This window comes from Primulina eburnea, chromosome 14 (genome assembly GCF_022965805.1).
Source record: "Primulina eburnea isolate SZY01 chromosome 14, ASM2296580v1, whole genome shotgun sequence".
In the NCBI taxonomy this organism is placed as follows: domain Eukaryota; kingdom Viridiplantae; phylum Streptophyta; class Magnoliopsida; order Lamiales; family Gesneriaceae; genus Primulina; species Primulina eburnea.
The window spans coordinates 31,357,206-31,368,629 of NC_133114.1; the positions used below are offsets into that span (position 1 = coordinate 31,357,206).

The window sequence follows — 11,424 nt, forward strand, 5'->3', positions numbered from 1 at the left end:
TAAAAAAAACTTTTTTTCCTCTTTCCCTGTGCATATAAGAATTTGAGATGCAATTGATTACTATAAATGGTTTGAGGTGATGATTCGTTTGAAAAAATTGATCCCAAATACACATAGCAACTGATCCAAGCACCAACTCCGTGATAAGTTCCAATTACGACAATTATTTGCTTGCACTCAATTCTCCTTTGACAATTCCCACTTAAATCTCCAAGATAAGATGCCCATTTTGTTAGAAATCTGATGTAGATATGGCAAAAACTTGTGTGAGACGGTCTCACGGGTCGTATTTGTGATCTTATTTGGGTCATCCATGAAAAAGTATCACTTTTTATGCCAAGAGTATTACTTTTTATTGTGGATATTGGTAAGATTGACCCGTTTCACAGATTAATATCCGTGAGACGGTCTCACATGAGATCTACTATATATATATACATATATATATATATATATATATAACAAAAGTGATGTGACCATGTACACCCAGACGCATCTTAGGACTTTCTAAAAAAATCATATATTTTTATATATAATTTTTTTTTAAAAGGCCAATATTCTTAGATAAATTTTATATTTTTCGAAGCATAAAAAATAGTGGCTAAGAGACAAACAAACAAAAAATTTTAAACTGAGCTCAAGAGATTGGAATTAAAGATATTTTTAAAGGATGGGCATGATTTTGTGAAAAATAAAATAAAATAGGACGGCATTAGATTCTTATATTTATAGGAGTGAAAAATACACATATGTTGTACGTGTTATTATTTTTTTAAAGTTGATCAAATAATACTGAATTATTAATGTTAATTTTTTCCAATTTAGACCAGTTCAGTTTAAAAGAGAAGTTTTGTTTAGAGAATTTTTTGTATGTAAAATATGAGCATTACTAATTGTATAAAAATTAATATAAGATCGTTTCATTAGTCAATTTTATGATAAGAGTCTTCTATCCGATCATGTCTTTGAAAACATTATTATTCATTTCAGAAGTATTATTTTTTATTTAAATATGGATTAAGTCAACCTGTCTCACATAATACTATTTATTAAATATATATTATAATAAGTCCCCGGAGGAAAAATAAATTTCCAAGGTATTAATTGTAGATATAATTAAGTGTTTATTATTGTTTTTATGTAACTTTTATAATAATGATGATGGTAATTCGTAATAAACAAAACGGGGCCCGAAGATGGAAGTTGGAGCCAATTCCCATCAAGAATTGAAATTTGTGTACAGAAAGACGTCATTAATTCGATGATATCTACAAATTTTGTTTATTGAAAGATCCGGGTAAGTTCGTGTTACATTAATTATTTTAATATCATTAGCTCGTATAAATCTCTTATATTTTTGTGAAAATTGATATAATTATTGATAATCAAAAGTCTAATATTTAACTACATTATATAAGAAAAATATACTCCATGTGAGTTCAAAACATAATTCCGGGACCATCATTTTGTTGATCTTCTTATAATTTATATATTTTAGATATGATTTTTTAAAAAAAAATTAATTTAATCCCCTCAATTTCTCAATTTTCATTTTTACTTCATTACATAGAATTACTCCCTCCTTTCAGCTCTACGATGAGATTTTTTTAAAAAATAAAATAAAGGAGCATACATATTTATTATGAAAATTGGAAATAATGGAGGAGAGGGTTGAAAAATGGGAATGACGTGTAGATGGGAAGGGCATGCCGGTCGTAAAGCGACAGATGCTCCTCTTCAACACGCTGGGCCATCCAAGATCTCTACGTTTGTTCCTTCCCTAATTGGGATACCCTCAGCCCACTCAATTCCAATATATATATATATATATATATATATATATATATATATATATATATATATATATATATATATATATATATATAATTAATAAATAAATAAATAAAAGCATTAATAAATTCACCATGTCCTTTTTTTTGTTTCTCTGATCATTTTCTATATTGAATCTGCCGAAAATTATTATTTTTAATTGTAATAAATACATTAAATCAACCTTCACGAATTCAGACCTGAAATTACGATCACAGAGATTGTCTTTTATGGTTCCTTTTCTTTTTCCGAAAACGATTAATCCATTAGTTTTTTTAAAATGAAAAAATTTACTCTACATCACATATGACTGATGAATTCATGAATCAAGAGCTTAACCAGCGAGGAAGATGGATGTCTCCTAATATTTGGATTTGCACTTAACTCGACTGCAAAAATTAATTTATTGAGAGATTATTGTTCTAATCCATATATAAATCTTTCAGATATTTATCCAAACAATGTGAAATAACTAACACGTGCGTTCACGTCCAGGAATGAACATAAAGCTAAGTTAATTGGAATAAACATTTCTATGATACATGTTAAAATTTAGATTTGGATCTTACTCAACCATAAAAACTAACTCAATTGGGACGATTTTAAGTTTATATAAGCAAATTTCAGATAGTTTATCTAATCAATTAATTATTACTCTCGGACGTATAACCAAAACGCATAATATAATCTAATTGCTTTTAAGAAATAGACTCTGCCTAGTAAACCCCACAACTCGTGAATTACGTACCCATATAAATATCACCACTTAAAAACGAAATGAAATACATATATTTCAATAATTTCATTATTTTTATTATTTACAATAAAAAATAATTGTTTAATATCAATTGACCTTATTGTATCCTGAAAAAAATTGCCAAGTAGTTCCCTCATTGTATTCGGCTTGGTTAGAACGCACATTTAACAACGTGGGGGTACATTATCCTTTTTTCTGGAAATAAATTATCTTAGTTTTACTTGCTTTATATTATAAGCCCGTAACAAACCCTACATCTACATCGTATTCCTAAGAGAAAAAATAGGACAATTAAATATTCATGCATCATGTATTAACATGAATTTTGTCGAAAATAAGAGTTGAAATTATTTAATGTCGAAAATAAAAGTTGTAAATATTTAAAATTGGTATGTGATAATATATGTAACAATGTATTCATTTTTAAATTGTTTCTAAAAATTTTATAAATAGGTCTCTCCATCTGTTAAGAAAATACATAATTGAGTAGATAAAATTTTATAAAATGTATTGTTTAATATATTTGAAATTTTATTTTTATGGTAAATTTTTATTTTTAATAAATTTGATAATTTGTATATTTTTTAATATTATGCATGATTTGAATTTTCATAGATTTAATTACTAATTGATTTTTTTTCATTATTATTATACATGTGATGACATGTAGTCTAATCCTGGTACTCTGTCATGCTTCCTTTGAAAGTGACACAAGATAGAGGGTTGTTTGGGTCCCCTAAAACAAACCACGCACGTGCACGGTACGCGCATCGATTAGCCCCACCACCTTAGCTACTCTGTCTCCGATACCTACCCTATCTTTGGCCGTCGGTTACATATATATATATATATATACAAAGATTTATCATAAATAAATTCTTCGAAAAATATCATTAAATTAGTTCCAGATGGATTAGCTTTCCGTACTTTTGTCCTTGCTCATAATATATTAATATCAACATTAATTTAATAAATATTTAATTTTTGGGGACTCTAATCCAACAAGTGGATTGATTCTTTGTATCTATGTCTGCGTGTACAGTGGGTTGCCGTACCCCATTATACAAATTGCACAGCAGACGAGCTTTCCTTGGTGCCGCGCGAATCCAACCCTGTCGTTTTCACCACTACAGCGACATTTTCGCGAGTCCTACGTGGGTGAGCTGACATGAGTGGTCCGTCAAGTTCCCTTTGATTTTTTAGGCAAAATATGAAGGACCATTAATTTCCATATGGTAATTGCAAGTAAAATGAACAAATAGTCTCTTTTTTCTTTTTTTTACTATTTATCATAAATTCTTGAAGGTAAAGCGGAAGAATGAATCATGAGGAGAGATTAACGTGGAGGCTAGCGGTTTTGATGGAGCTGCAAACGGGGCAAGTGAGCAGAAACGACCCGCAGACCGCACAAAGACACAGATGCCTGCAAGGCAAAAGCAACACGCAAGATTCCTCTTTCCCGCAGCTCCTGCAAGTCCTGTTCCCACTCTTGACCCCGTGATCTGCGTTGTCCGTCGATTGGTTTTCGGCCGACGCCAGCGTGCCGATTTCATCGTAGTTGCTGCCACAACAAGACTGTGCGTCGTCCAGCAACGCCGCCTCATCGGCCCGGCGCCGTTGTATCAGATTCTGTTGGTGTTCATCTTGCACGTGAGTCAGGACTTGCTCAAGATCGCATCTCAGAGCATTCGCAGTAGCTTCGTTTGTCTGTGCCAAATCCCTCCATATCTGATTTTCAACACAGAGTAATTTCACTTTCTCCTCCAGCGCGCAATTTAACTTCTCGATTTTTTCTATTTCTTCTTCTTTTGCTTTCAGCTTCTTTGCTATGTTCTGTTGAACAGCCGCAGCGAACCGCGTGGAATATCTCCGACGTCTCTCTTCCATTTCCATCCTCACCTTTTCCGTCTGTCCAAATATTTTTCAGCATTATTAATTAAAACTGCAAATGCGTTGAATCGTAATTTAAAATGTAACTGGACTGAGAATATCGACAAGTACGTACATGTTGGGAGATGATAAGATCGATTTCCATTTGCTGCTGTTGAATATGCGACGAGATATCTTCTCCGAGAAAATTGAACGAACCGCAACGATTATTCGCACTCTGGCTTGGTAAAACGTTCGTGAATATCGTCGAAAGCATAGGACTGACCGGATCCCTCGAACGCTTCCTCGAAACAGGCATGGCGCAGGTGATGCCACTATCAGATTTCATCGCCACAGCTTTTGGCGTAACAGTATTCGTGAACGCTGAGCCGTACATAGGAACGGCGGCATCCATAGCCGCACTCATCCCTGATAAAGGCGTCATCACCCCATATGCCACCGGAGTTCCATAGACGTTTCCATTAACTTCCACACCGTTCATCATCAAATTTCTACATTATTCATTCAGAGAACATTCAAACCCATACCTTGACAAACATCGAGGAAAGAGAACATAAAAATTGAAAAGTGAACCTACCCATTGCTAAGGACCTGTGGAGGAATAAGATGGAGATGCCGAGCTTCAACCGCCATCGAAACCTGTATATTTTCCTGGCTTTCTCCGTTGAGCGAAGGAAAAAAAATTGGTAGTGTGTCTCCCCCTTTCCTCAGCCTGTGCGGGAATTTATACTAGAATAATAACAGCTGGGTCTGCCTGAGATGGTTCGGGACTGAGGTGAAGACTCAGAGAAGGAGAGGGAAAATATGAATGGGAGAAGAAATAAATGGTCATGCAAAACGAGGGGTGTTGGCGTATTTAAGGGATTGGGTGTGGCTTTTAAGGACTCGTGAATTATCATTTCGGATAAGTCGAAATCCCCGTCTATTTATCAAAATCAAATATAATAATAATTTATTTATTTAAATACGTATCTCTTTTTCTTAAAAGTAAAACAAAATACCTTTTTGAAATAGCCATTCTCGGGGTTTTTTTTTTTATATCGGTAATGTTGTTTTAATCTAAAATTCAAAACATTCAACGAAAGAAAATATTGATTAGATAGCCAAAATGCCTCTTCGTATTGGTTAAATCGAAAGTGTTTTTTTCTCGTATTTTAATATCATCGAATAATGTAAATTTATCGTATTTTTACAAAATTTGTCATATATATCGACGGACCAACAACTAATATTTAAATAAAAAAAATACTCTGACACTAAAATAAAATAACGATAAAGCATAATAATAAGATTAGAGATTCGGTCAGACCGGAAATTCGGCCAAATCCGAGGGGCTAATATGGAACGTTATATTGATTCATAGTCGATGTTTGTCGTTTATGGTAACAAAGCCTGACACGTGTGAAGGGAGACCTCTTCCAACTCTGCACGTGCAAAGGGTGAGCAGCGTGGCGGGGGTGGATGAGCGCTGGAGGTTGGGAAATGGTACGGGTCGTGTGATTTCAGTTGGGTGCGTGGGACCCAACTCCCCCACGAGGACAACTCTTTTTACGATTTTATTTTATTTTTATTTATCTAAAAAAATATTTAAAATTCACTTAACATAAATTAACTCATACAATTAAATTAATTCAAAATTATCGATCTGATTTCAAATACACTTGATATATTGAATTGGTTCTTTCTAAAACTTTATATCTCAAACAAAATAAAGTTTCGTGTAGATAAATTGTATGGATGATACGATACACATGAGTCTCATGTACCATAAATTGGTTGGGCGATAACGGTGCAAGGTAGGTTTGACCCCACTAGTTTGTTTCAGCTTTAATTATTATTAACTAGAAATTTATAACTTCGTCTGCGTGTAAATATGGATTTTGTAGGACTGAAAGAAAAAAAGTTGTGGAGCTCGATGATCTAAGTTTAGGTTAGTTCGATTATGGGTGTGGGGGTAGTTCCCACACCCCATATGAGTTGTTGAGATTCCACTCATGGGTGAAAAAAAAATTAAAAAAAAATCTATTATCGAAATTATCGGCTTGTACTATTATATAATAATAATCGAAAATTGGTGTGTGTGTGTGTATTTGAAATGGAAGAAATGAATGCGTTGGTTGCCCATGCCCCAAGTTTCATTTTCTTGCGTGGTTCTGCGTGCTTCGTCAACAGATGATACCACCAATATATGTCAGATCAAAGCATGCATATGGACAGACACTATTATTTGGTTTGGTCTATGTCACTTTCTTCACACACCCACAATATTTAATACATTTGGATGGAAAATCAATAATAAAAACAAAACCAACAGATTCCTATGTTTTAAATTTAAGTGCAATAAATATTTTTTAATACAAATCTTTAGGCATATCTAATTTGTTCATTTATAATATATACTAGTTACTCTGCACACGTTATGCGTGTGTGCATAATCTTTTTTATCATTATCGATGCATTAAAGTTAAAAAATTTGACAAATTATGGAATGACTAAATTGATATTTGAATTGTTGAATTTGACACGAGGTTGGCTGATTGAGCTAAATGGCAAAAGCAAAATGCCAATTTTCTAACATATAGTGTTATTATTATTTTTTTAAAATTTTTTCTTACATATACATATTCTTTATTTGGTCATTTCCCCACTAAATAATGATGTACGATAAATCTTGACAAATTTATTTTTTCATTCATGTGAGTTTCGATGCTGCCATTCGGACAGATTAGCTGCAATTAAGGAGACATGTCTGGCATTAAAATAGGGAAAACAGATATATCCCATCGGATTGTTTGAGGTTTGAATTATTAATCAAATCTTGAAATCATAATTAACCCACATGAATGCTGACATCAAATAGTTTAAATGAAAACAAAAGAGTGCCGTGCGTTATGATCAGAGTTGGCACCCAACCCCCATCCATCTGCACACATGCATTATATCGCACCCCATTTAAGTTTTCTAATCCATTCCCATTAAAATAATACATTAAATAACTAAAAAGGACACTTATTTTGTGCTTAATTCGTGTGAAAACACTACTCAAAACCCTAAAATACATGGATTTGATCGAGTATTAATCAAACTTGAGTAGTCATGTATACTCTATAATAACCAATTTGGTTTATCGGTGTGACACCGTAATAAATTTACTCAACGTACGTATGTGTCGATCGCTAGTATTTATAATGAGGGTTGAGAGTTTTTCAATCATTATAATGTAGTTTTAATAGTTAAATTTCAACTTCTTGAATCCAACATTTTTTTAATCTAGCTTTGTGGTGAGTGGTGAAATATTTAAAAATTCCCCGACTATTATATATTATGCTATCTCGAAGCCCAATTTGCTCCGATTACCAAGAAAAATCAGGGGGGAAGAAAGTGAAATTGCAATCCAATTCCAATGAGGGAGATTCCTAAGCTAGAAGATCACTAGGCCAAAAAAGAAAGGCATGGGTGGGATTCTCCATTAAGAATTCATACGCACCTTTCCCCATCTTTTTTCTAAACTTCATTATTGCTTCCATCAACCCAACCACGATTCCTACTTTAATATAACCTCCAAAAAGTAAGTTAATAAACTTAAATTATAATATATGGTAAAACGAATCCAAAATTTTAATTTTAGCATAAATTTTATCGGGAATACTGAGTTGATAGGTTATCGTATTGTTTAAAACCCAAAAAAAAAAAAAATCAACCCTTTAGCGTTGGATTAATATTCATATCATGTTGATAAAAATAACAAGAAAGAAAAAGATTCAAAGAATTGACATTAAAGAAAGCAAAGGATTATATAGATAAATAGATAGATATATAGATGATATTTTTGTTCCCCTCTTTTGAGGGCAAATGTCCCGAGGAGCTTGACTTGTTGGATTTTTCTTTTTCCATCTCTTTTCCCACTTTACATTTCATTCAACTTAAAGTCGTACCGGAAATGAGAGGAATTTGGTTAATTATTCCACATGTGAACTGCAAGCTTTTTCACCCCATTTTTTTTTTAGAGATTCCCTTCTCCCCAAAATAGGTTAAAAGTAAAGAGTGAGACTCTGACAGATTCAAAGCTTTCCTTCCTTTGTTTTGTTTTTTCTTTTTTTTTATTTTAATTATTCTAACCATTGAGTTTACTTTTTAATGAGACTTAAATTTAAAGTTTTTATGTTATCGAAATTAATAAAGATCAATGAAATTATAATGAGATAGATTGGGGCCAAAATTCAGCAAATAAAGGACCCCGACACTGTCACATTTATATTTACAGAAGATACCTTTTCCTTTTATACTTTTGCTAGAGCTTATAAAAAAGGCAAAAAAAAAAAAAATCAGTACTTAATTATCCTTTTCCTTTGAATAAAAATATATGAATAATTCTTGAAAGCTGTGATTTTCATTGGTGACTTTGTCATATTTATTTTAATAATATATATAATAATAGCAGTGTATTGGAAACATGCCATACTTGTGTTAAAACGACTTCGTACGTTAGGTTTCGTTCACTTTAGTTCCCCTGCCTAAAAGAATTGACCGTTGGTATTCACGGGGTTTGTGGGTCCCCACACGCTTATTTGTCCACTGGTCCGTGTCACTTTATTTACTCCTCCTTTTTAGACTCAAAACACACCAACATTCATGTGAAGCTGCTTGACCATTGACCCCAAAAAAAAAATTACGCATCTAAACTACCAAATATTTGAGATTTGGTTTCAATTTATTAAATTGGAAAAATAATTCTTATTAGAAATATTATACTAAGTTTTTTTTTACTATTAAAAAAGTATAACTAAAATATTATAAATGTTATTAACAAAAATATATTACAAATTTATAATGATATATCAATTGTTTAACTCATATGAGACTGTATCACGGTTTAATTTTATAAGATGGATACTCCAATCTGACTGGAATACTGAAAAAATATTATATTTTAGGCTAAAAATATCAATTTTTATTTTAAATATGAATCGAGTCAGTCCATCCAAGAAACCTACTAAAAAGAGACTTGGTCTATTAATATTTGTCATGTCTCCCGTCCTTTTTTATTAGTGTTATTACGATTGGGAAGTGACTTTTTTGTATATAATTTTGGACAATCCTACTATTATGGTGTCTATTTTCTGATAATGCCTCCTGCTTTTCAGTTGAAGGCTAATATAATGTCCTCATAAAAGATAAGAGTAGGTCTCATGTGAGACCGTCTCACGGATCTCAATCTGTGAGACGGGTCAACCCTACCCATATTCACCATAAAAAGTAATATCCTTAGCATAAAAAGTAATACTTTTTCATTGATTACCCAAATATAGATCCGTCTCACAAAATATGACCCGTGAGACCGTCTCACACAAGTTTTTGCCAAAAGATAATAACCGAGGTGTGTTGTTTGGGCCAGAAAAGAAGAGAGTGGGTAAAACGTTCGATGATATTTCAAACAAAAAAGTAGTCTAACTGATTGGACCGGGCCTTCATCCTTGGGCCTTGTGTAAAGCATCAAAGTGGGCCAGGCCAGTTAATTGCAAATGTATCTCCAGGTCAATTAGTGCTTATCGCTGGACCGGTGCAATTGCCAAAGGATTTTTTTTTTTTTTTTTTAACACTGGAATGTTATAATTTATAAAAATCGAACATGTGTTTTATGTTTCCAGGTTGCTTGCAAAATATTTTGTTTTCAGAGAATTATTTAAATTTATAGATTGTGAATAAGTGATAAAAATCAAAAGTGAGCATTGTTTTAAAATAAAAGCGAAAAACTGATCAAAAGTAAGTAGTGTTTTAAAATAAAAGTATATAGTTTTTTGCAGACAAAAACTTGTGTGAGACGGTCTCACGGGTCATATTTGTGAGACGGATATCTTATTTGGGTCATCCATGAAAAAATATTACTTTTTTATGCTAAGAGTATTACTTTTTATTGTGAATATCGATAGGGTTGACCCGTCTCACAGATAAAGATCCGTGAGACGGTCTCACATGAGACTCACTTTTTTTGTAAATAAATGGTTATAGTACTATCATTTTAATAAAATATGAAAAATACCTTAATCGTAAGACATATCTAGCACTCCCTTTCTCTTCCCATCGGGGTTAAGAGTGTAAAAAGAAATTCATTTATTTAATCAAATATTATAATCGCTTTTGAATAATAGAAATCACCGTGAGACAAGTTTTGAAATTTTATTTAAATTAAGTAGGGCTAATTAAAAAATCTGGAGTTACAAAGAACACAAAACTGATTTTTTCAATTTACGGAATAATTATTTTTTTAGAGTTCGCAAACAATCCATTCAAATGTCTCATGATTTTCAATTGATTCGTTGAAACTATTCACTTGAAAAAAAAAATTTCCAAATACATTGGCCTGAGATCTTACGTAATGCCAAAAAGTCCATCGCCTCAGGGCCGGCCTCGGAAAGACCCAAAATTATTCTTTTTTTTTTATTATTCTAATATTTTTATTTGATGACACACTAAAAAAATTCTTGCTTAATATTAAACAAAAAGAAATAATTGATTAAGTTCGATTTTCTGACACTTTGATTTGAACAAATTAAACAATATCAAAAAAGTTTTTGGTTTTGTTGAATTTCAAAAAATTAAAGAGTGAACATTTAAATAGTTCTATAGAGCTTCAATAATTTGAGTAATAATGAGCATTTATACATTAATTGTGGTTAGTTGTGTTCAAAGTTGATGGTTGTGAGATGATATTCCACAAATTAATAAAACTAATAGATATGCTACTGTGTTTGGCGAGACCGAATTATTTAATCTCAAATACTTATGTTGTTTGATGATATCGAATGATTTATTCTCAAATACGTAAGTTGCCCTCACTTGTCCATAAGATTTTGTTACTCATACCACTCACAACTCATCAACATAAAATGTCAAAAACTTGTGTGAGACGGTTTCACGGGTCGTATTTGTGATACAGATCTCTTATT

At 32.2% G+C, this 11,424-nt stretch overlaps 1 protein-coding gene across 2 annotated transcripts; it reads right to left on the bottom strand.

The window, feature by feature from the left end:
- Positions 1–3,796: 3,796 nt before the first annotated feature.
- LOC140812721 (probable BOI-related E3 ubiquitin-protein ligase 3) lies at positions 3,797–5,337 on the bottom strand. 2 transcript variants are annotated; one of them, XM_073171072.1, is made up of 4 exons: positions 5,164–5,337; positions 5,055–5,118; positions 4,593–4,968; positions 3,797–4,495 (listed from the first exon to the last, which is right to left on the bottom strand). In XM_073171072.1, exons 2-4 carry the CDS (start codon positions 5,108–5,110, stop codon positions 3,911–3,913), a joined length of 1,017 nt encoding a protein of 338 aa, XP_073027173.1. In that variant the 5' UTR covers positions 5,111–5,118; positions 5,164–5,337; the 3' UTR covers positions 3,797–3,910. The 2 variants fall into 2 exon arrangements, with proteins under 2 accessions (XP_073027173.1, XP_073027172.1); XM_073171071.1 differs by having other exon boundaries at positions 5,055–5,327.
- Between the last annotated feature and the right edge of the window lie 6,087 nt (positions 5,338–11,424).